The following is a 26,731-nucleotide window of genomic DNA, read 5'->3' on the forward strand; positions in this document are numbered from 1 at the left end:
AACTCCCAAACATCTATATCAGTATCAAAAATCCAGCATCCAATCAGCTAAACTACAATCCTAGGCTACATGGACACATAATTATTGTATAATATAAAACACACTTATGAATTCTATCTGTTCTAGTCTTCTCAGATGTTTACCTCATATGACCTTACCAAAGAGCTTATTTAGACAATATATAAATGGATTGGATTCCATTTGCTTTGACTCCCTGGTCAGCTGCAGTCTACCATCATGTGCCATTTGATCACAATCACAATAGAGTCACCATCCTCTTTTCTTTCCTCTATCCTAAACCACACCTTCGTTTTGAAGAAGCTTCATATCCACACTCTTTGATTTTCCTGGGAGGGCTTTGGGGATTAGCTAAATTACTCTGCAGTTAGCTTTTAAATCACACAATGCCTCCCAAAAATAGTGTCCTCTCAGCTAATGCCTAATCATTGCGCTTGAGCAGTGATGGCTTAGCTAAGTCTGCAAGACAGGAGTCATCCTCATCACTGCTGTGACCCATTTCTACGATGTTAGTGGCCATCATCATATGGAAATAAAAAACGAGTGGAATAGGACAGTTGTTCTGATAATCCCATCACTATCTCTAAACTAATTCCTTTAACGGTTGATCGGCTCATGAGTGCTGGAAGAGATTCTGGGCCTCAATGTTGCTTTAAATCATCACAGCTTGGAAGAAAATCACTCTCATTCTAGTTCAGGACTAATTAGTCCTAATCTTGGGGCGTTTCCAATGGAGATTGAATACAAGAGGCCAATACATCTTAGTCAGGAACAATCTGTTAATTATATTAAAACTGGTGATTAGATTTTCCTCGGTTGTCTCCTTTGTGATCATCAAGCAGCAATCAGGCTTTGTCATTACATGCAGTTACACTACTGGACCACTAGATGGAACTATTTACTGTTGGACAGATGACTTTGAATCCTGAACTGGGTTTTAGTTCATTGAAGGATAAATATTAAAGTCCCTCTCCACTTAAAAATATGTTAAACCTTCACTGTGCAGAATGATTTTATGTGCAGTTTTAGACTAAAGGGCTGTTTTCACATTCACCTGGTGAATGTAAATCCGAGTTTGACACTTTTGAGATGATTTGTGACATCAGACTAGTTTGGTTGAAATACAACTTACCAAATGTGATTTGAGACTTGCAGGACAAATACACTATAACTTTTCAGAGAAGTAGGAGACATCTTGTGACCAGCACATGTGCTTATAGATGCTGTACTTTGTAAGGAGTAGCTTTTATTTTAAGAATTTGCAAGTAGCATACTAGATTATTTGTCTAAAAAACAGACAATTATTAAACAGAGCAGAGTATTTCTGAAAGTCTTTGAACATGTCTAGAGGCGACATTATGAGAATCTTCTTCTTGTCTATGGCTGCATTCATGAATTTGCCCCAGAACCACTTCTAAGCTTACAAAAGCTGATTCTGTACTTCTGGAAACAAAATGTGATATTTGGTATCTCTGAATCTGATGAGAGCAACTTAAATTGATCAAAACATCAAAAGCATGTGTTTTTCACAAATGTAGTTTAATAGTTTAACTTTCTGCTCTATTATCATATCTGTTATTAACACACACAAATAAAGTTCAGAGAAATACCAGTTTGTTGCATAAGTTGCCATGGTTTTACCATAGCAGCTTTTTTTATTAGCAAAATCATGGAGATTAGTCCACTAATGTGCCCATCCAATGGAAACAGAGGGTTGAGGGTCTAGGGGGGATATGTAACTTGAAACCATCACACATCATGATCAATAACAGTGCACCCAGCCATGTCTATGCACTGAACACAGATCTACATATGGTCCTACTGTCTGCTACAAGGCCGCCATTGGCATCCTCTTTTCAAAGCTTCTCTTTGCTTCTTGATTCAATAAGGAATGTTACAGTTTGTAGCGGCACACCAACAACGTGCACTCGTTAATTACAGAGAGTAGCTTCTTTTTGGTCGCTTAGAAAAATAAAACTTTGAAAGAGGATGACAAGTAGAGGAATAAAGTCCCTTTGTTTTATATTGTGCACACGTTCTCGCGCATGCACGCACACGCACACGCACACGCACACGCAGGCTTTTGGCCTCAATCAAAACAAAGCTCCCACTCGCAGCACACATGCAAATCACACATCCGAAAAAGGTTTACACACACACCTCTCACAGTATGTCAGAGTGAATTGGTCTACAGAGTGACTTGGTCTTGTTTGGTTTGTCCAAGGACGCAAAAAATTATGCGACAATGAAACCATCAGAAAAAAATAGGGAATGTGAACTCGGGGGCAGAGGGGCGGCTTGGGAAGAGTTCAATGGTAACATTTACATAAACCTAACATCTAACTCAACAATGATAAACACACTGCAACTAAAGCATGCAAGGCACAAGGACCTACAAACAAATGACAAAAAGTGTTCAGTCATGGACAAAAAAAAAAAAAAAAAAAAAAAAAATCAAGGCCCCCCTTTTTATATAAAAATTTAAAATAATGATAATAAAAAGGTAAAACAAGCACATTTTAAAAACTGTGAAAAATCCCCAGCCATAGACAGTCGTACAAATATATTTTACACAAGATGTTTTTCTACACACCGTCTTTAAAACTTTTAGAGATGAACATAAGTTAATAAGAGGTTAAAAGTGACATTCTCAGCAGGGTCCATGAGGTTCCCTCCAGTCAGAGTCCCCTTGAATAAAGTCACTCGGCATGCCAGCAACCAGGCTGCCTGAAAGAAGAGAGGAAAACAAAGTGATTAGAGGAGAACAACGTGACCGACCTCACTATTCGTCCAGCTCGTCCGTGAAGCAGCAGGCGTTACCTTCAGAAAAGGCCACAGTCCTTCAGGTTGTTCTTGATGATGACGTCAGTGACGGCATCAAACACAAACTGCACGTTCTTGGTGTCCGTGGCACAGGTGAAGTGGGTGTAGATCTCCTTCGTGTCCTTTCTCTTGTTAAGGTCCTCAAACTGGCACTGAATGTAAGCTGCTGCCTCTTCGTAGGTGTTGGAGCCTGAAGGAGGATGAAGACGACACAAATAGGAGAGAAATGGAGCACAACAATGTCACAACGAAGAGTTTCAGCAAATACAATTTATTTTTTCTTTGTAACAGACGAATAAAATAAAAAACGTAGTTACTGTCAAATAAATAATTAAAACTCACAAGGTGTCCACTAGGTATTAACAGAAATGGGACTTTCATGTCCGATACCAATCATTTTTAGTCATTTGATCATAAGTAATTGTTTGAATATACAGTATACATGGATAAAATATTTCAAAACAACTTTCATTATGATACCACTATGACCTCAATAGTATGGACATAAAGTAACTGGATGTTTATCAGATCTGTATAAGTAGAATTCAAGGCAGAGCTGTTGTATTGGGTTGCACTAGATTGTACAGGTGTACCTAATAAAGTGGCTAGTGAGTAAAATACTGTTTGTTGGCTGATTATTGTTTTTTTATTTACTTGCATATGTATTTAGCAATGGCAGTTTAACCAGCATGCTACAGAGCAGCTTCGCTGACACTTTACTTTGTTTCATCAGACAATGGTGAGATTTGTTTTGTTGCTGCATAAAAACATACAATTTAAAAAAAGTTTGCACACTGAAACACGACATGGGGGTCTGCTGGCTATTTACATCATAGCTTAACACGCAAACATTCTTTTTTCACAGTTTATACATATCAAATGTGGAGAGCTTGTTTTTTTTTTTTTACTTGGACAGAATTTGTCAGTTTTAGATTTTGATAATATGGATACATCTGTGAAATCTGAGTATCAATAAATCCTACAAAGGACACATTGTGAAACATGAAGCAGCCCACACAGCTCAGGAGCAGAGCAGAGAGGAGAATAAAGACACATTTTTGTGTCATCTGCAGAGACTGCCGCACCTTTGAGTGGCAACAAGGGGCTGACTAAAAAGCAAATATCACTAAGAGAATGTTATATTATGTAGAATGTTATATGTGTAGCATCATTGTAATGATCGTGATGGCATAATTTGGCAAAGTTTGTAGAAAAATTATACTACACTACATGTTGCCTTCAACTTATGTATTGTTAAGTCAAAACCAATGGAGCCGTAAGATCTGCAAAACATAATTTATGAATAAAATCAATTTGTTTTGTTGCTAAAACCTTTCAAGCCATTGGATTTGTGTGACTGAAGACCATTTTAGGATGTTAAGGACCTGCAGACAGCCACTAATAAACACCAAATATACTTGGCTGGACTTAATAGTTTAGGTGCGACACCAACATACAAAGTACAGTATTTGCATGTAAAACACACCTGCTCTGCATCGAGAGTTTCTGTGCTCTCTGTGTGTGTGTGTGTGTCTCACCTGCATATTCTGGGTAGCAGATTGTGAGAGGGCTCTTCTTGATCTTTTCCTCAAACAGGTCTTTCTTGTTGAGGAAGAGGATGATGGAGGTGTCTGTGAACCATTTGTTGTTGCAGATGGAGTCGAACAGCTTCATGCTCTCATGCATTCGATTCTGAATGAGAGGACACACACACACACACACACACACACACACACACACACACACACACACACACACACACACACACACACACACACACACACACACACACACACACACACACACACAGGTAACCAACCAGAGAAGCTGAACAAATACATTATTCGGGCCAGGTTGTGTAGGTTGGACGGGTCTAACCATCTCCTCGTCCTCGGCCAGCACCAGGTCATAGTCACTCAGAGCCACACAGAAGATGATGGCGGTGACTCCCTCAAAACAATGGATCCACTTCTTCCTCTCCGATCTCTGTCCGCCGACATCAAACATTCTGCAGAAAGACCACAGATATAAATTATATACCACACAAACAAGATGCCTCCCAACATCGACTCTCCATCCGGTCAGTCGTTGTTAATTCCACATTTCCGTGGAGCCATGGTGTATTACCACAACTTCTACTGTCGCATTACTGAAGTGTAGAGCACTTTATGACAATAATATGCCAACACTTTGATCAACAGTGCTGGTTCTTCCCAGGTGTCTGTAATTGACTGCTTTTAGAGAGGCAAATGAAACGACTAGGTAAGTGACATGCCTGTCAGTGTTTGTTTGAGGGAGTCGTGTTGTCGGTTGAGGTTTTGACCTAACTAATGCCAGCAGTCCATTTGTTTTCACACTGATAAACATGTGGATTTCGTCGTTTAGATGCGTCCATCTCATTCACATAAGTCGGCGTGTCATGACTGTAGCGCCTTATTTTTTATCGTCATTCTTCATCCTGCTTATTGAATTCTGATTGGTCAAATGTTTCTCCAACCCACGGAAACAGCCGTCAATGAAAACAACACCAGACCTTTTAGAATCAGTCAACGAATTGGAGATGTGGGAGGCGACTCGGATTCATCATACAGTTAGGTGACTGGACTAACTGTGTTGGTTGTACTCACTTGAAGTGCAGGTCCTTGAAAGTGAAGTGTGTTTCCACAATACCAGTGGTTTTGACTCTGGTCCTCAGCACATCCTGTTGGGTGGGCACATAAGCACCGTGGGATATCCTGTCCAAGTCGTTCAGGTAGCTTTGGAGGAGAAAAGAGAGACGGATAGATTAGAAACCCCATAGAAAGGTTCGCAGACTAACAGTTGAGAATGTTATTCTGCACAGTCCCACACTAGTTCCTGTATGCAGTGCAGTCCACTCACTATGCTGCAGAGTCATTGAGCTGATACTCCCGGGAGCGGCTGAAGCAGGCCTGAACGCCTCCATCCTTCCACAGCCGCTGGATGACCCCGGCTAGCTCGCCTGTCATGAAGCCCTCTTCTGCTGAACCTGCCAGGACGAACAGCTGCCGCGCATCATCCTAACGAGACAAAGCCCCTCCAATTACAGTCAGGATCCACAACTTCATTCATATACACATAAGACAGCTTTGCTAGGGAAGAGTTTGCAGTGCACTCAATGTCAAAAGATACGAAGATTTAGGAGCATTTCTTTGTACATTTGTTGTATCAGTTACATTAGATTCGCTTCAATAACGTATTAAGCATAAAATCAACAAGGAAAAGCTTTGGGTGTAAATTGGTCACGATGACAGGGCCAGGCCAGTCACGCTGAAGCAATGACTAAACCCCTTGTTATGCCAGGGAAACACAGATGAAACAGAAGTCTGTTTTAGCAAAAACAAGAAATGAAAATTACCCAGAATGATGCGCTGTATTTATTCGAAGCATGTCGCTAATAACATACAAACTCACTTATACAAAACACAAAACCAATGAGCACAAAGTCAACAAAAATCAAGGGAAACATAAATTTTGTTGATTATTACTGTAAAACTCATTATTGTTGACAGCAGTGTGACCGTATCAACTCATGGACCCACAGACGGTTCTCATGTCAGTCAGCCACTGCTTTAATGAAGCGTTTTGAATGTGAGACTAAATCCCTACCAGCTCTATCTGACCTGCTGCAGAGGAGGAAGTGAGAAGAAATTAGCCCAGTAGGGAAGGGTGACATATGACTAACTAGTTGTTTCCCTCATAGCACTGACCTATATAAATGCACAGAAATGCAACCCATAATGTCCCAAGAACAGTGTAAATGCCAGCCTTGTTATTCTCACACTCACCGCTCTGGCTGGATCAGCAAAGTCAATCTTGAGGCGTCCCATCGCTCTGATAATGGCAATAATGGACTGGATGGTGTTGCTGTAGACCACGGCCTTGTACTGCTTACACTCCTCCTCTGAGTAGCCCGCTTCATGGATGATCCTGGCACACAACCAGAGGACATTAGCACTCTGCCTGCAAGTAGCTTTTTCATGGATTTGTTCATAGAATAGATTATTATAATCGACTGGCAGTTATTGGCTGAGAATGGATTGTGTTTTAAGACAAATGCATGAAAAAAAAATATATATATATATTTTGAAAGATAATTTGTTTTATTATTTACAATTTGAAATGCCTTTTAATAGTGTAAGAGACTGAGGGTAATACTTACGTCTGGATCAAGACGTGTCATTCTGATTTGTCATGAGACTTGATTTTTTTTTTTTTAAGTTAAGAGTCATGTTTAAACAATTTGTTTTTAATTATACCTAGTAAAACTAAAATAATATACTCATTGAACTTTTATTAGTCTCGCATAGCCAGACCTTTCTCCACAGCGCTATGTCAGCGATAAAGAAAGGTCTGGCTCCACACATCATTCAGCTGATGGTGAAAAATTATCTGGCTTGTTTGAAATTCTTTAAATCAATTACAATCATCTCGGATGGCACTGAGCACGAGGTGTCCTCGCATAATTCATAGCGCAGATAGTAGAAGGGGAGGAATATGTGAAATATGTGGCCAATGGCAGGAATAACCCCACAGTCTACATCCAGTGAGTCACACTAAAAAGACTGACACTACGATTTGCTCGAAATCCAACAACGCCATGCTCCACCTTTAAAAGATTATTAAAAAATTGTTATGCAACATAATACATGCCAGTTATAAAGATTATAATTAGGTGTCCAATATCTCAATTTACTAGATAGAAATACTGACTGTCCATAGTGTGGGGAAAGGTGAATGAGTGAACAAATGTGACAAGAGTGTCTCACCTGTTGATTACTAACATCACAGCTGTGTCTAGTGATCTGGTGCAGATATAGTAAAAATGTGCCATTTGTTTTGCAGTCAAAGGGACTGAAAAGGTGTTAAATGTTAAGGTGTTGACACTTACTTCATCTGTTTGACAATTGTACTTTTCCCAGACTCTCCAGCACCTGAAACAGGGAACAGATGGCATAGAAGATTGAATTATAGTCGAAACAGTTACATGATGTTCATTATTTTACATACAAATCACAGATGTCAGACAAGTAGGTACAGTATTCACAAACCCCTCTGACATGAGGCTTCCATATCTGTGTGGTATCAGAATACTTGAAGAGATTATTCTGGTTTGAGAACATTGTCATTCATTTATGCACTGTGTGAACAAACATGTCCAGACTTTAAAACTAAATAAATCAATCAATATGTTGATGTGCAGCCTTCTTGTCAAAACACAACAATCAGATGCTAAATTTCCAAGATATAATGGCAGCTTATATCCTGTCAAGTACATAAGTGGGTTCACTTTAAGTTGCAACACATCAGAGGCTACACAGTCGCAGATAATGCACTGAAGAAGTGTCTAAGACTCTGTTTCGCCAGGTCACAGTGTAATTGGATTAATTAACTGGATCCTCAGTCAATGAGATTACACAAAGCTTAAACATCCCTGGGTTACAAACTAACGCTGCATCAGACTGACTGACTGGACTCAGAGCTTTCAGATGCTTCTCAAACAAACAATATGATTTATGTGAGATCAAGATACAACACTTGTGGCTTCAACACAAGTAAAAGTTAAGAAATACAAGAAACATACAATTGTGCACACCTGTGATCCGTTTGAATAAGCCAAACATGTGTTTGGTATAAAGTCTCTCATACAGCTCCAACTCCCTGTGACATACTGAGCATGTATCATGCTGAGCACACAACATTTTAATTACCTTACCTCTGCAGGGACTCTCAGCTCCCTGGTGAGGAGAACTGTACACCAATTTATCGTCCCATAAGATAAACAGCCATGCACCGCAGAGCTAATATTACTGCAAAGATCATGACACACTTAACTTTGATTTACAAACACACACTCTCTCACACACACCTCACTCAGCTGATGAAATTTAGAGGCTTAAGGGATGGAAATCATGACAAAAAGTGGAGGAAGTAAAATGGTTCAAGTTTATGGCAGAGCAAGGATGTTTGATAGGGCCATATTGGACCAGGGAACACACATTCCCCCCCGAGCCATGTGAGAAGCAGATATCTCCCCAGTGAACATTAAGCACTGTGCCTCTCCTGTGCTGCTTTGTAATGCCCTAGTTGGCGGAAATGCCGCAACACACAAACAAACATCAATCTTTATGATTTGCATTTGTATTTGTGCAGTGTACAAACAGTCCACATCTGAGGCAGTCCTCCCACTCAAAACACTTGTCTCAAGAGCATGTCAGTTGCAGATTACTGCCTTGTTGCAAACACCCCTGGTGGGTTGCCTGGCAGAGCTGCTATAAGCATGCAAGGTAAAGCTGCATATCTCTCTGTCTTGCTAAGAAACACTCACACGGTATATATAAAAATAATAAAAATCCAACAAATGTGAAATCCATCCATGTGACGTACGGTAATTGCCCCGTCAGACAACAAATCCACAAACTAATCCCTGACATCTCATACAGGTGCTGGTGGGACTCGTGACAGGGGGAAAAACCACTACCATGAAAATTCAAATCAGGTCCGTCTCAAATGACGCACAGACATACAAGAACCGACTGCTGCGGCTGAGCGTTGTAGAGTGTCTGTGATTGTAGAGAAATGACACACAGACATGTCTGAGCAGAGTCCGACTAAAAAGACACAGATCGCTGTTGCATTTTTCGAGAAACTGCTTGATCGAGGCAGCCATCCAGCTAGCATGCACTAGCCTTCTCTGTTGTGTGTATAGTTGCCACGGATGCTTATTGCAGTGAGCCGGGCTGCAAATGTTGCTATGCAACCTCTTGCCCGTCTTCTCCTGATTGAGACAGCCTGCAGTGGTCATCAGCTACCAGGAAGATTAGAGAGGAGGTGTGGCTACTTTCCTTAAAACAATTCCAGATAACACTGTGAGATGCAATACTGATACAGGGGTGTGATCATCGGATTAGTCATTGACTTAAATTATGTCTTTTAACAACAAAGAACAAAAGGATGCATTACAGTTCAGTGACCAACACATTTGCCTGTTCCAGCTGATTACAATTTGAAGTGCAAATCCATGTCCTATTAACCATAGTATTCAAATGACCACACTAAGGACACACTATCAGCTTACCTCATTTTAGATAAAAACAGAGTATTTAGTCATACAACTGATATCATTACATTACTAGTAAAATGTAATGTATATTTTAACTCATAATTGCAAATATGTTTTTGTTAAGCCTTCCTTTCAGCTCTGGAGTTAAGAGAAACAGACAAGTTGACAAGCTGGTATGACCTCTAACCCACCATATTAATCGATATTCTCACAAACGCCAACGTTTACGTTGCATTGTGGGACATTTATTCAGAATTTGCCCAAAAAAACATGAGCTATTGTCTTCCAGTCTGGTAGACTGTAGCAACAGTGACCCGGCCTAAAGTAACGTTAACGCTAGGTTAGTGTTTACGTGACGGGTGGCTAGCTACTGTAATTTAAACTGTAATAATGTAGACAATATGTAATACGAACCACAACAGTACCGCCATTATTTGACGCGTAGTTGAAAAGATAATCCCAGACACTGTTTAATGTTAAGATGTCTCTGAGCTAACTAATCCAAGCTACCACTGGTGCGCTAAACTAGCTAAGAAGCTAACTGATTAGCTAAATTAGCTTACTGACTTCGCGATGGCAAGTAACGCCTAGCAGCTACTGTGGGAACTAAACTAATCACACAGAGAACCGATCGATGGTTTATTGACTGCGCTGATTTAATTTGCTGAGGAGAAAAATAAATAAATCAAGCAGCACCAACTTCATAGCTAACTGAACCACCCCATTCATAAGAAGCCCTGAAATGTCTCAAACTAACACTTTTTAGTTTCCTCCAAGTTAACCCCGTCATGTTACTTAACTTCAACGTAGCTAGAATACACTTATATATTAGCTAATGTTGGTACAGAAACATGTTTTAATATGTAACAGGTTGGGTTTAAGTTTGCAGTAGGCGGTGGGCATTGGGAAAGTCCCTCTCCAGCAACTAGACCGAGTCCCTCCGTCCATCCATCTTTCTCTCACCGAGCAGCAGCAGCTTGACCTCCCGGGCAGCCTTCTCTCCGTCGTCCCGCAGGTTCCTGTCGATCATCTTGCTCCGCTCCTGCGCCGCCTTGTCGTCCGTGCTCAGAGTACATCCCATCTTCCTTTAAACTGACCTCCGAATAAATACAAAATGCAGACTATAACCCAACTGTAACTAGGAGTGAAACAACACGCAAAGGCTACCGAGCTAGCATCTAGTGAGGAGGAGGAGGAGGAGGAGGAGGCGGTGTGTGTCTGGTCTCTCTAACACTTGAGATTCAAACACGCCCTTGCACTCAAGCTTCCGATTCCACGACCAAGACTAAAATTTTAGTTAACCACAACGTGCGGCTTTTTTCACGACAGCTGGCTCTCCTTGTTGTGTTTCAACTAACGTTAGTTACTCAAAGGGCTCGATCAAAACCAGAATCATTCACAGAAAAAGAGTAGACGGCAAACAATTTGTTCGCTTCCTGTTCTTCGCACATACCTGTGAATTGCGCATGCGTGACAGAGCAACAGGCTTCTTTTAAATGTTTAAGCTTCTTATTTCAGTCTGCTGTGATTATTGGTGAGAACCATTAACTCCAAGAAAAGAAAACACATGAAAAGTTAGGCATGCTCGAAGTAAAAATACGTATGGAAAGTCAAACATTTGAGTTTCTTTGAAAACAATAATGAAATAGTGGAGAACTTGAATTTTGATTTAATTGACTTAGTTGTTTACACAAACTACATATGAGAAGGTCGTCTAAAATCTCGCTTTAGTTAGTTTGACTTAAAATTTCACAATGTTGACTTCGGATTCTTAATTTCAATTTAATGGGTCCAAATATAGATTTTGTAGCCTTGGCTTTTCTCACAATGTTAATTATTGTTAAGTGGAAATTTCTACTCAATAATGTCAAAGCTAGTCAAAATATAAACTTGGTATCTTGGTGTCTCAAATTACTATTACTATGATTTCTATCATATAGTTTGGATTTAATATTCAAAATATTGAAATAATGTCGTTATTTTGACTCACTATCATATCATTTTTATTTACCACGAGTATTGTTATTTTTACCCTACCTAACTAACCCTTTTAATCAGTTATTTACTTTTTCTGGTGGGCTTCTGTGGATTTCTGACCAGTTTTTAATTTGGAAGGATTACAGTATACTGTATTTCATTGCCGTATTAAAATAAAAAAATTCTGTATTGCAAACTATCAGACAACAAGACAAGCAAATCAGCAGCAATTACATTGCAATTACAATTGTTTTGGATGAGTATGCAACACAGGAGTAGCAGTGCAAGAGATCAGTGTGATGCATACTTCGTCCATGCTGTCAGTGCAGATTTGCATTGCAAGGCTCTGTCATGAGATGCCAATCCTCAGTAACATGTTTGCATGTGCAGCTCAGACACGTCCTGCACAAACAGAGACACTTTCAGTGTTGAAAGTTTCTGCTATTTGAGAATCTGAAAGTCACCTGTACATGTGATGTACAGGTGACTTTAATTTCTTATTTCATTTCTTTCACAAGATTTATTGAACATGTCATATAAAAGTATATATAATTTCTCATTCCAACTTTAAGAATATCTAGCTGAAAGGAAATATTGTTGTTTACAAAGAGATGTTGCTCGGTTGGAGAAGGCCTGATGTCCTTTAGTGCAGGGCATCCCTGTCAGGTGATAAAGGGACACAAACTAGGGTTACACCCTGTGGTTAAGCTAACTCCATCACCACATCCAAGAATTCAAATGACCGGAGGATGATTGTGCACCTGCAATCTGGAACTGCAATGAAAACATGAATAAGTCCTTTCCAAACGATATGATTGTACATGAAATGTTTAAATGAATAAAAACATCTGTTCATGATGCTCATAAAAGGACCACCCAGTTTTCTGAATTGACTGCACGATCAGCATAGATACACAAATACGGCGCAATATCAAATCAAAGTAAATGTTCTGTTACAATGATCAGAAATACTTTGACCTCAAGTGAACCGTCATATTCTTGATGGTTTTATGTATGAATGGGCTGGGAAAGGGTTGAGCTGTGGTCAGAATTCATCTCCTCATTTTACATATAATTTCCATTGCAGATGGCCTTGCATCATGCAAACTAAAGAGCCATATTTCTTCCCAATCCACTCTAAGTGAATATGGAAAGATTTTCATATGCATGTGCAACACATGAGCAGGAGATGAGAGGCCATCAGGTCAACAGAACAAAACCCTTTTCTGATAATGAAACCATAAAACACTTTGTACTAGGTTTTCAGCTGAGGATGCAATAGTTTTTATTATTTTTTTTTGGAGTGGAGAGGGGTGTGTATTATTGTTGCCCTGACACAACCATGCTACATCATCAACAAGCAACAGGAAATGTTTTGACTCTTTAAAGCAACGGAGCCTCATGAGTGTGACATGAATGGTGAAATAAATGAGCAGTTTGTCAGCACTCTGATGCTCCAGAATTATTCCAGGATCTAATAACAGAAAACTGACTTTGGTAAATCAGCTGTCTCTGAACACAAGACAGAAACCTGTCACAGCATCGCCTGGGTTGAGGTCAGGGACATCGACCTGGAGTCAGCGGACGGCTGGAGAGAGATCAAGAAGGATATTCACAAACTATTCAAGACGCCATAAGCCATCCTTTAATGTAAACAACCCGTCCCGTTGCCCTTATATTAATTAAGCCCCATACTTTGGTCACATGATGACAACACAGCTACCTCCATGACAACTGAGCAAACACCTTCAGCTGATAAAATAAGATGTAGTTGAAAGCGATAGAAAAGCTCTAAGTGTGTTAAAGGGGACATATCATGATTTTTGTGGGCTGGCCATTGGCTTCCCTTCATATGTTTCTTGCAGGCTCATTAGAATTTAGCAGTCTGGGGTTTATCATTCGGGGGTTTAATGAGCCAGGTGCTACAGCGAAGCCTTTCAGACAGAGGGTGAATACTGGTATATAGAGACAGACAGTATAAGAAAATTATGTTGTTGTTGTTGTTTTTTTTACATTATAGCATGTAAACGAAGTCGAAACCGATAATACAATGAACCTTAAACTGAGAATGATATAGATAGATTCTGATTTTAGCCTGTTTTTTTTTCTTTGCACTGGAGCTGGCTTTATTTATTTGGAGAGAGACTTTGGGTTGCAAAGGGATGCAGGCTGGTTAGATCACCTCCTCTTTTAAGATTGGTTTCAGTTTTCACATTAGTTATCTTTATTGTCAACAACCAGTCAGTTGCATGCAGTGTTTGTCTCGCTTTTAGTTTGCCACATATAATCTAAATATTTTTTTACACACTTTATATTTTATATTATTATTATATATATAAAACAGTGGATGATGGGTGGCATGCTCTATATGACAGTTGTCTGCAGGTCTGTGAGGCAGATGAGACTACACCGTGAGGTTTTGGAGAGAGAAGAGGAAAACATTAGTCCTCAAGATGGCAGCAGACTGTAGGAAACCAATCAGTAGGAGACAGAAACATGACAGCTGGTGACCATTGGCCGAAGAAGTGACTTTTAACGGGACCAGTCAAAGTCGATGGCTTTCATCTGTGTTTTCATGTGTTAGTAGAAAGATCATTTGAACTGCGTGTTAAAATTATTTACAGACAAATGATTCACAATTGAATTGAGTTGGTGTCAGTGGATCCTCAGAAAGATACAATTTGTCACTATTATTCAGTTCATAAAAACTTCACCACATGGAGTTCAGTTTATTTGTCACTACTCAGCCTGTGAGTGTGTGTTAAAAGAGGCATTTGTTGCTTATAGTTCAGATTAACCTCCTGATCTGTCACAGCTGAGCTAACCACACTGATCTAGCAATAGCAATGTGCCTTGCTACACTGTGACAAGAGTGTTTGGATGAAGCATAAGTTAAATTTCACTTTTTAGCGGCTGGCTAGTTAACTAGCTATCTTGCTGATTCCATCACATGACTGTACATTTTGAGAGGAACAAATATTTTCTTCAGTCGTTATTCAGAAAAACAAGCCAACAAAAAGTAAATTTTAGAGACTAAAAGTCAGGATATATTAAATTTGTGTTTTTATAATCCAACAACTTTACCTAATTTCTTGGGTAGCCCTTTGATACAATTGATTAGTGTTTCTATTTTGTTTGTTATCACTCACCTACAGCATAGAGAGTTTAGGTTTTGGGCCTCAAGCATTAGAGCAACATTTGTGAAGCAAAGGTTGTGAATTAAAAAAATATGCATGAGGATAAATCACAGTGTCCTTTCACCATGATAAGTAATGGAACTTTGCTGCTGTCTTCTAAATGTTTAGTGTTTTGTCTTTCTGTTGGAAATAAGCCAACAGTCAAGCTGTATAGAAAACAAGAAGAGTGTAGTGCTGCTGAACATTATCATCATTCATTTGACAATGACCTTATTTCACAAGGCAGTGCAGGTTGCAAAATGTACCATGTATGATGTAAGAAAGGAGGTTTTTGGAGTTGTGTAGCTATATTTATCTATAGCCCCAGTTTACATTTCTCTTAGATTAGAGTCACAGAGCAAAGCATCCGTTTTACTGAAAAATAAACTCCTGACGTTCTTTTAAAAGCCCAAAGGTGTCATGGTCCTGGGTTTGTGCTTAGTCTGTTTCCTGTTTAAGTTTGAAAATGCACTCTCCTCATGTGTCATGTCTGGTTTTACCTCCAGTATTTATGGTTCCCTGCCTTTGTGATTGTCTGCCCCGCCCTGTTTGTTCCAAAGTTTATTTGACAACACTGACTGCTGTTCTGAAGATTTTTCCAGGATCCTCAAAGACTGTACTAACAATCAGGGCTAAAAAAGATTCAGACCACTGAATGATAAAAAATATTTTACACCCGTTTCCACCAACCTTTACACCTCCACCACTGTTTCCTTTTTCAAATAGAGATGGTAGCCGAAAGTGACAGATGTCTGTGTTCAATTTGTGCAACATGAAACAAAATTAAAACGTTTTGTCATAGGTTCTATTTGTCTGTATGTTACTTGGTATTATCATTTATTTTAATACAAAATAACGTCACACAAAAGTGTTGGGTTAAAAATATGTTTTTACCATGCAGCAGAGGTAATCAATCAAGAGTCTTTGTGGATTCTGCATACGTTCAACGACCTTTTGGAGATCTCAAAAATCGCAGGTTATTTTTCGAAAATACTTATAAACTGCTCTGTTACTCAAATCTAATGGTAATGCATTAGACACACAAATGGGCTAATTTATTTACAGGTTAAATCAGTGCCAGTAGTTGCCTGAACACAATGATGAATTATAGTCTTTGATGAATCTTCAGAGGATTAAAATGTCACGATTTGCTCGAGGCCCCGAGAGGAGTTACAGTAAATGTCTGTGTCATCAGCATTATCCTATTAGCACATGATGTAGTATATCATTATGTGAGCAAAGAAAAACAGGCAGTGTGACTTTGAGGTTTTCTCTCTCTTTCCATTATACATTTTCTTATTTCCACATCTTTTTTGACAGTAAGATGCACCAATGAATTTCAGAAAATACAAGGATGTTTTGTCTGAAGTGTTAGATAGAGGGCTGCTTCTCCATTCAAACAGCTGCTGTGGCTCCAACTAGATGACCTCATTTCCCTGCAGCCTTGGGGCTTTGCTTCATATGAAGTGAAAAGAGCTTCATTGTTAGCTGTTTTTTATATTCCTCATGCACATAGTGGTGGATGAAAACCACCTTACTGTGAAGAGACTTAATGTGATTTATATATTTTTTAGAATTGATGGTGTGGGACATTTGTGCTTACATGGACAAGAAACAGAGGAAGTCAGCAAATGTGTGTAAATAAGAAGAATGATATGAGACATGAAACGGCATTGGAAGTTGTGTGCAAGGAGTGATGGCTTTTATCATTTATGGTGCTTCCCAATAATATACATTGCATGCCCTGCAGCACTGCATCCTTTATGGTTTCTGTCTGTCCTCCTTTTAACCCTAAACATTATCATTTTATAACCTGCCATGATGTAAAATGATGATACTATGTTCGAAATCTCAATTTGCAGCTTACTGTTAAGTAAACTATTGAGTGAGCATTATATAGGGGGTGATGAAGGAGTGAAAAAGGCAGTGACTTCTACCAATATTTTTCAACTGTTTTGCTTTGTTGTGCTAAGCTAAGCTAACTGGCTGCTGGCTGTAGCTTCATATTAACGTACAAACAGGAAAGTGGTATCCGTCTTCTGATCTGACTCTCTGCAAGAAATTAAATAAGTGTGTTTACCAAAATGTCGAATTGTTTTACCATTCATATCTTACTTATCCTTATTACCAGAGCCTAATTCAATCTATCTTGAAAGGTCTGTATTATCATACATCATTAGGGTGAGTAATACTGTTAAATATTAGTTTTTTTAGACATTTAAAACTACTCTAAGTAATAAGACATGTCAGAGTGTCTTGGAAATTGAAAAAAGGAGCTTCAGGCGACAGGAAACCAAAGACACACAAAGTTAAAAACACACACACATTCAAAACCTCATATTGATTTGTGTTCATGACAAATGGGGAAACAGCAGAAGAGGAGCTCATGATCGTGGATGCACCACTGCAGTTTTCTACAACTGCCCTCACATTAAGTTCATAAAAATATAATATAATATTTACATTCAATTTACAATGATTACACAGAATATAAAATATGCAGAAGTCTTACAGTTTACATTACATCCAAACAAAGTAACAGACCAATGTTGATGTCATCAATGCGCCATAAGTCTGGACCAGGAAAAGCATAATGAATCATCTCATATTTTCTCATATCAAATCATGGGGTCTGTCTGATTGCACGCTGCTCGTGTCATTTGCAATATTGTTTCGTGGAGATGGACCATTATTCTTTGTAGTAATTCCATCAAAGTAAGGTCATCCACCAACTGGGGCAGACTACGTCACGGTTTGGTTAAAAGGTCAAAACAACAAAGTCTTAAAGGTTAAAGTCCTGCAGCAGCAGAATAGCAGTACGACCCTTTCCTTTTGTCCTCTTTTTAATAGTGCTTTCCCATTTTATGTCACATCACAGCCAGTCAAACTTCTCTCCACATCATCAGCTATGGCTTTTGTAACACAGGAGAACTTAATGAGTTTGTGCTGGAGAGGCCTGTGCTTTCCATGGTCCTGAAACAAACATTTCTCTGGCTCCATCTTTTGTTTATTCAAATTTGCGACCCTAGCTTCAGGGATGCAACACAACTAATAGCCCCCGTAACCCCTCCCTGCTGTCAGTCTCTCATTTTGTCTCTCTTCAACACACACACACACCCGCACGCACACACTGGTTCTTGTCAGAGGAGGAGCGACATCAACGTCGGGTTACTTTCTGCCTCTCTCTCTGCTCCAGTGTGTTAACAGAGGTGAGGGTAACATGGACCAAACTAAAACAGCTCATCCATGTCATTCCCAGCAGACAAGGTAAGAAAACATTTCTCTGGATTTGTGCCAAACTACCACAGACAAGGACACTTATTTACATACTTATTTAGAAAATGACCCTAAGTTAAGGAACAGCTACTTGGAGAAGATGTTAATATCTGTAAGCTGAGGCACCAGTAGAGTCAAGTATATTTCAGAAATATTTTTTCTTTACCTGCTTTCTTATGCTGTAAAGTAGAAAAAACTTCATTTAATTAAACAATGCTGAGTCAAATGAAGGCATTTTTGTGAGTCTTATCAATATAATACAAAATGATCCAGTTTAGAAAGATGAAGTAGTATCAAGGGAACATTAAAATATTAATAAAAACGTTACTATAAGACAACACAAACAAAAGGAAAATTCTAGGATTACAATGTGATCCGTTATTGATTGAAATTTTACCCTCCACATGTCGTTTCAGCTTCCTGAGGATGCTTCTAATAATTGAAGAGTAGAACTGGGTTTTATTGTTCCCTAAGGCTGTTTTAGAAATGTTTATCATCATTGCTGAAAGGTTTCAATCAGCCACCAGCACCAGATCCCGTCTCTGGATTCCCCGGTCTCCCTGCTCCCGAGGAATCCCCCTGATTACACTACGTTTGTTTCAGAGGGAAACTAGATTTCAAACTGCTTCTACCTGAAATCATGTTTTTTTAATCTTTGCTCATTAACTATCTTACTTCTGTCCCCTGAGCTTGAATCCCCTCTCTTTTAAAAATATCCTTTTTAACTCCCTTCTTTGTGTGCCATCTCTTCTTCACACTATCATTTTAGATTTATTCTGGAGTCCTTCCCACACTGTTCACTCCGTTATTTGTTTTTCTTTTTTTCTTCTTCTTTCTGGCTCCATGTGTAGCTTTGAATATTCAGTGTTTTTTTTCTCTTCTGTCTGTTACACTGCTGTGCGAAGCCAAAGCTCAGGTTGATGTGAAATTTCCCACTCTTCAGATTCAGGACTCACTTCTCTGAAATCACAACAAACCTGTGTGGCAAACCAACTTAGTGCAACAACCTCAGGAACCTTGCTTTAAAATACAAAAAAAGAAAAAAAAACATATTAGTCAAATGTTGCTTTTACAAATTAGAAAGTGTGTGACCTCAAACAATGCCTAAAAGTAAGTGTATGTACTGTATTTGTTTTGGTCTTTCTGTCAATGTCATATGCATACATGTGTATTTACAAGCTTTGCAGTTGCAGGTTGAGTTAAAATCCCATCTGTGCAAACAGCCAAAATGATGTGACAGACTCTCCATTTGAAATATTTGTCCTGAGAAAATATATTAAACGTTAAAATACATTTATGAGATAGGAATCTTTTTTTCAATTAAATAATTAAATACTACAACTCTTTGATCCCATCGTTAAATCTTCCTTTTGATGAAACTGTGTAACGTACACTCTTGTCTCTGCAAACAAGCCCCTTCTTATCTGCCAATAACTACTGACTCTGCAGCGGACTGTTGTATTGTTCATGATATCAAAGACATACAGACTTTTTAAAGCCGAGCTCACCCAGCCAGATGAGTACTACTAGAAGCTTATTACCGGTACAGCTGTTGCAGGCAGCATCTGCTGGATCTAATTACTATGTTTCTGTGCCTGTCAGAGAAATACTGTTTGCCTCCCTGACTCTCTCCAGTAGCCCTGGATTACAATTAGGGAGGTCCAGTAATGTAAGTCTTATTAGTGTGAATGAAGGGAAGAAGTGAGGACAAACTTGTGAGCAGGTAGTGATCTCCCACTCTGTTACTAACCAACTTCACATCAATCACATGGGAGCATCTTCACACAAGCTTATAAGCTTATTAGACAGCTTGTTTATATATGTTTATGTTGCCTTGCATATATATATATATATATATATATATATATATATATATATATATATATATATATATATATACAAATATGTATATCTTTGCATATATACACATATAAAAAGACACATAAATACTATTCAAAAGGATTAAAACAAAGTAAATAAGAAGATCAAAAAATGAGCTAAAATACAAAAATACAGATGAAACAGAATAAAAAGTGTGACATTCGGCTGTTTTAGGAAACCTCCTTAAAGATTTTAATGTTTGAAACCAGCAGGAAAAATGTAATGAGTTTTAGCTCATTTTATCTCTCTGACCGCAACTTTACTGTTTTACTCTTATAATGTCGTTTTTAGGGAAACAAACAACAGAAAAACACAGTTAGCAAGCTGGTGAACATAGTGGAGCATATATCAGCTAAAGAGAGTGATGTTAGGACCTACATTCACCAGGTGGCCAGAAACACGACTCCATATGCTCCATTTCTGGTGGATGTGTAAATAAGTGGCTGTTTGCTAGCTAGTTCCTCATATAAACCCAAAAAGTGACAACATATTGTGATATTTTTGCTGCCCCCCCAAGTGGCCTAAAATCACTTATTGCAGATGTACAGTAAGGACATTTAAAAATGCTCATACTTCTGTACTTCATAACTATTAAACTAGGATTATAATTGTAATCATTTTTACTGATACTTCTTCCACCACTGCGCAGGAAGACTTTGCATTGACCCACATTAATTCCCCAGAGACTAGCCTTATGTCAGCAATTGCTACAAGCCTTACTCTGAACCTAACTTTGAGCAGTTGTACATATTGTAAAACAAAGCAAATTTGTGATATTGGGCTATTTAAATGAAATTGAATTGAATTGAAGCAAAGTCTTAACCGTATAATGGAAGAGTTTACATTGTGGGGACCTGTGTTTTGTTTTAGAATAGACGGTGAGTCCCTGTAAAGGACCGGTTTGTAGGATTTGGTGGCATCTAGCGTCGTGGTTACAGACTGCAACCAACTAAATACCCTTCCACTCATTCTTCCCTTTTCAGTGAAAAACCGTTGTAATGCTGTTTTCCTCACTCAGAGGTCATCTTTACCATAATAACACTACTTTAGGAGCAATGGAAGTCAGACGGCGGCTGGCAGTAGCATGGATATGAAGGGCTGACCATGTGCACACACATAGCCTAACCCTGATACTAACTCTAACCTAACCCTGATTCTTTAGCAAAAATCTTACCAAGTAACATTAAATTCAATATGAGACCAAAACGTCCTAACATGTTAAACCTAAAAATCACAGGCTGTCAAGACAAGGTTGTGAGAATTATAGCTAAACTAAACACGTAAACACAAACACACGCTCTTTATCATCTGCGACAGAAAAGGCCCGGAATGAGTCTTTGATGAGTAAGTGATAGAGTTAGAGATGCTGTAATGAAGTTTCATCGGGCTGTAAGAGCAGGAAGGAAACATCTCTCAGGTACAGTATGATGTTATCAAGTGGCCTAATGGAGTCACTTACATGGTTTTAGCAGTATGCAAGAACCTTCATGATCTTAACTAAGTGTCTTTACATTGATTTTCTGATCAAAATACATCAGTTAATCACATTGCAATGGTGTGTATATTGGTCTATATCCTGATGTTTCTTGTTTTTTAACATAACAGTAACCGTAATGATACTTTGCCTTAATTGTGGTGTTTTGCTGTCTGTTTGCTTGCCTGGGGACATTTTGAATACACAACCCATTATATATACAAAAGAACACGGGTTTAGTAGATGCCTTTATGAGAGCCTGTATTTTCAGCGTGGGTAGAAATCTGTCTTTACACACACACTGAAAGAACTAAGAGATGTTGTAAGAGATGAAGTGAATCCTTTATGCCTTTGTATTCTTTAATTTGCTCACATTCACAGATTAGAAACTCTCAAAGGGCATTTTGTGTCATTCAATAGCTCTGTAGAGGTGAGCAGCTGATTTACAGATAGAAGATTACACCAACTGTGCAGATTCCAACCCTCCTAATGTCTTTTTTCTGATATGAGTATGAGGGACACTGCTGTATAATTTAAACACAGCTGCTGCAGCCCATATTTGCTCACCTGTTCATCCTTCACACCTTGGCAAAGCTGTGAGCTCAAAAACACTCAAACACCTGCAAAGTGTTTACACGCTGAAAGCTACGCATGATTTTGTATCTGTAACTGTGCAGACAGAAAGAAGCACACACAAATATGAAAGAACTGGCATCACAAAAAAGGCAAAAAAATATTTAAAGAGGCTGATTACGTCATATTCTTTGTGTTTATCAGGTATTTTACAGATATGATTTGAGCCTGCGACAGATTTCCAAAACCAGACAGCATGGAGACTCTGAATTCCTCCCACACCACCAACATCAGCAGTGGTGATAGCACCAGCCTCTCCTCTGGAAGCCCGTACTCGACTGTAGAGATTGTTCTCATCATCCTGGTGGCTGGATCTGTGAGTCTGATCACCGTCATTGGAAACATCCTGGTCATGCTTTCTATAAAGGTTTGGGTTTTCTTTGTTTGATAATTTATGATTAAAGTTTCATCTCTAAACACCTTGAAAAGTACACCAAGACTTAAAGATAAGAATACAACATGTGCAACTGTGTGCAGAGAGGTAATCTAATATGAGAAAACACACAACGCACAACAAAAGATTAGCATCTGACAGCCTGCCCCATTTTGTTTCTCTAAAGGTAAACAGGAACCTGCAGACTGTCAACAACTACTTCCTGTTCAGCCTGGCCTGTGCAGACCTCATTATTGGCATCTGCTCCATGAACTTCTATACTGTCTATATAGTGATTGGTTACTGGCCCCTGGGAGCCGTGGTGTGTGACCTGTGGTTGGCTGTTGATTATGTTGTCAGCAACGCCTCAGTCATGAACCTGCTCATCATTAGTTTTGACCGTTACTTCTGTGTCACCAAACCGCTCAGCTACCCGGCCCGCCGTAGCACCAAGATGGCGGGTCTGATGATTGCCGCGGCCTGGGTCTTGTCCTTCATCCTCTGGGCTCCAGCCATTTTGTTTTGGCAGTTCATTGTGGGTGGGAGAACCGTGCCGCCAGGTGAGTGCTACATCCAGTTCTTCTCAAATCCTGCGGTGACATTTGGGACAGCCATAGCAGCTTTTTACCTCCCAGTGGCCATCATGATCCACCTCTACTGGCGCATATCCAAGGCAAGCCGCAGCCGCGTGAGGAGGGACAGCAGGAAGGCCTCAGGTACCAGTCTGGGAGAGGGCCCCTCTCACAGCCAGGAGGAGGGATGTGAGCGCCAGAACAACTGCATCACAGCAAGAGAAGCTCAGGTGGAGGCTAAAAATGGGAAGGAGAAGGAAATGCTGCAGAAGCAGAATGGAAGTGGGCCAAGACAGGAAGAACAAACTGACCAGGTGGACTCTACAGAGGACAGCAACCACGCGTCAACGTCTAAGGACACTGAGGCCCCGGCTACATCACAGAAAGAATTCAATGGGGGGAAAAAGACAAATCAAACATCGTCTCCAGAAACCTCAGCTGTTGACAGACAAAGTCTGGCCGCAAGGACACTGTTTAAGGTACAGTTGTTTACTGAGTTAAAGCTTTGACATTGTAATTCAGCTGACTAAAGAAAACACAAATTCAATCAGATTTACAGCTCCAGGGCGGCTTGGCGGTTGTTCCACCAATCTGGTCCACACAGAAATATCTTTACTATCAGATGGATTGCCATAAAGTTTTGTAGAGATAATCATTGTCCCCAGAGGATGAAGCTTAATTGCTTTAGCGACTCCCGACCCTCTAGCACCACTAGGAGGTTCACATCGTGTTTTTGTGTCAAATGTCTCTATTGGATCGGTTGTCATACAATTTGGTTGAGACATTCATGTTCCTCAGGATGAACTGTAATAACTTAATATATATATTTATTATTTGTCCAATACTTTAGTTTATTTAATTATCTGCAAAACTTAACACATTCCCATTAGCCTCAACTGTACTTTATGTTTATTGTTACTTAGAAAATTAGATGATGACCATGCTAAAGATAAAAAATATCCATTGTTATTCTAACATGCCGATGTTTGCATTTAGTTCAAAGCATAAATGTAGACACTAAAATATCTAAATATTTCAACAATACAGAAAAATAATTGTTTGTTTTTCTCATAACTTTTATGACTCTGCTAAAACTAAGAACAGGCTTAAAGAGAGTGAATATTCAACATACATTTGCCAGGTGGCCAGAAACGCGACTTAAAAAGAAAGCTGATGTTGTTCCATGTCTGCTGGATGTGTAAATAATTAACTGTTAGCTATCAAGTTAGCCTTAAACAATTTGTTAAGTGCCAAATTGTCAAAGTTTTGTTTGCAGCTTGTTCCAATGCCCAAACGTTGCCAAACTAAATCAAATGGTATCACTTTAAAAACTTTAAATTTATAAATCTTCTACTCTCATTTCCAGATGACAAAGCAGAATGCTGTGGCAAAGTGGAAAAGGAAGGGCATTTCTTCCAGGGAGAAAAAGGTGACCCGCACCATCATGGCCATCCTGGTTGCTTTTGTTGCCACATGGACACCGTACAACGTGATGGTCCTGATCAACACCTTCTGTTCCATCTGCATCCCAAACTCCCTCTGGACCATCGGCTACTGGCTCTGCTACATCAACAGCACCGTCAACCCAGCCTGCTATGCCCTCTGCAACGCCACCTTCAAAAACACCTTCAAGCACCTGCTCATGTGCCAGTACAAGAACATACGTACAGCACGATGAGGCCGAAAACAGAGACCCACGTTTGTGATGGAGTCAAAATAATGTGATGACTCAGAGATGACACAAATGTAAAAATATAGACTAGTTGTGTTTTTATTGTGCACTCCATTTCTTTTTCAATGGAACGTTTTCCAACTGTCACAGAAAAGGAAACTGTGCTTTATCATTGCACCACACATTTAACGTTTCATGATTTTGAAATACATGCCATTGTATTCTCATTCGGTGCATTCTCGTGGAAATGCAGTTTATTGTGAAGAAGTACATTTGATTGAGTGTCAGTTGGGGATTTACTAGACAATATTTTTTCCTCTTTGCTCCTGCTACACAAGCTTATGTTGTGCAGTATGTTGTTTGATATGCAACCTCTTTTTACCCAAACAGTACAATTGTGATTAATGTAATGGCTGTGTGACCAAAACTGATAAGATGCATAAGAAGAATAAATATAAGAAGAAGATACTATACTATAGAAAAATACAGGCATTCGGGCCGACATGGAGCTGTGAAACAGGAAAAAATCCGCCCAACTGAAAAATCGGTCTGAGTGAAACATTCTCTTCAGCAGCTGTAAAGTGTGTGTGTGTGTGTGTGTGTGTGTGTGTGTGTGTGTGTGAGTGTGTGTGTGTGTGTGTGTGTGTGTGTGTGTGTGTGTGTGTGTGTGTGTGTGTGACCGGTTAGATTTTTCATGTTAAGATAATGACATCCGTTATCCATGTTATTGTGAAAATGAGCCCAAATGTGATATTTGTCCAGATCTTCCCCTCTTCCATGTATTAATGTTTTTCATGAATAAACAAGACAATGACGAAAAATGTAGTTTAGTGTTTTCTTTGTCTAATATGTGCTCTGAAGTAAACTGAGTTAGTGCAAACAGTCAATGCAGTCTGATTTATCTAAACGACGAAATCCACATGTTTATCAGTGTGAAAACAAATGGACTGCTGGCATTAGTTAGGTCAAAACCTCAACCGACAACACGACTCCCTCAAACAAACACTGACAGGCATGTCACTTACCTAGTCGTTTCATTTGCCTCTCTAAAAGCAGTCAATTACAGACACCTGGGAAGAACCAGCACTGTTGATCAAAGTGTTGGCATATTATTGTCATAAAGTGCTCTACACTTCAGTAATGCGACAGTAGAAGTTGTGGTAATACACCATGGCTCCACGGAAATGTGGAATTAACAACGACTGACCGGATGGAGAGTCGATGTTGGGAGGCATCTTGTTTGTGTGGTATATAATTTATATCTGTGGTCTTTCTGCAGAATGTTTGATGTCGGCGGACAGAGATTGGAGAGGAAGAAGTGGATCCATTGTTTTGAGGGAGTCACCGCCATCATCTTCTGTGTGGCTCTGAGTGACTATGACCTGGTGCTGGCCGAGGACGAGGAGATGGTTAGACCCGTCCAACCTACACAACCTGGCCCAAATAATGTATTTGTTCAGCTTCTCTGGTTGGTTACTTGTGTGTGTGTGTTGTGTGTGTGTGTGTGTGTGTGTGTGTGTGTGTGTGTGTGTGTGTGTGTGTGTGTGTGTGTGTGTGTGTGTGTGTGTGTGACCGGTTAGATTTTTCATGTTAAGATAATGACATCCGTTATCCATGTTATTGTGAAAATGAGCCCAAATGTGATATTTGCCCAGATCTTCCCCTCTTCCATGTATTAATGTTTTTCATGAATAAACAAGACAATGACGAAAAATGTAGTTTAGTGTTTTCTTTGTCTAATATGTGCTCTGAAGTAAACTGAGTTAGTGCAAACA

General features: G+C 39.4%; 2 protein-coding genes across 2 annotated transcripts; one reads left to right on the top strand and one right to left on the bottom strand.

Moving 5' to 3' along the window:
* Nucleotides 1–1,631: 1,631 nt before the first annotated feature.
* LOC137880905 (guanine nucleotide-binding protein G(i) subunit alpha-1) lies at nucleotides 1,632–11,359 on the bottom strand. The gene is made up of 9 exons (XM_068722474.1): nucleotides 10,886–11,359; nucleotides 7,751–7,793; nucleotides 6,648–6,789; nucleotides 5,722–5,879; nucleotides 5,469–5,597; nucleotides 4,720–4,849; nucleotides 4,380–4,533; nucleotides 2,839–3,031; nucleotides 1,632–2,745 (listed from the first exon to the last, which is right to left on the bottom strand). The coding sequence occupies exons 1-8, from the start codon at nucleotides 11,001–11,003 to the stop codon at nucleotides 2,841–2,843; spliced, it is 1,065 nt and encodes a 354-aa protein (XP_068578575.1). The 5' UTR covers nucleotides 11,004–11,359; the 3' UTR covers nucleotides 1,632–2,745; nucleotides 2,839–2,840.
* Nucleotides 11,360–22,390: 11,031 nt separating this feature from the next.
* LOC137881358 (muscarinic acetylcholine receptor M2-like) lies at nucleotides 22,391–25,747 on the top strand. The gene is made up of 3 exons (XM_068723271.1): nucleotides 22,391–22,706; nucleotides 22,900–23,763; nucleotides 24,651–25,747. Exons 1-3 carry the CDS (start codon nucleotides 22,536–22,538, stop codon nucleotides 24,960–24,962), a joined length of 1,347 nt encoding a protein of 448 aa, XP_068579372.1. The 5' UTR covers nucleotides 22,391–22,535; the 3' UTR covers nucleotides 24,963–25,747.
* Nucleotides 25,748–26,731: the final 984 nt, after the last annotated feature.

The sequence above is a fragment of the Cebidichthys violaceus genome, unplaced genomic scaffold (assembly GCF_023349555.1).
Source record: "Cebidichthys violaceus isolate CVI_PGR_0920_01 unplaced genomic scaffold, fCebVio1.0.p SCAF_3, whole genome shotgun sequence".
NCBI classification, from domain to species: domain Eukaryota; kingdom Metazoa; phylum Chordata; class Actinopteri; order Perciformes; family Stichaeidae; genus Cebidichthys; species Cebidichthys violaceus.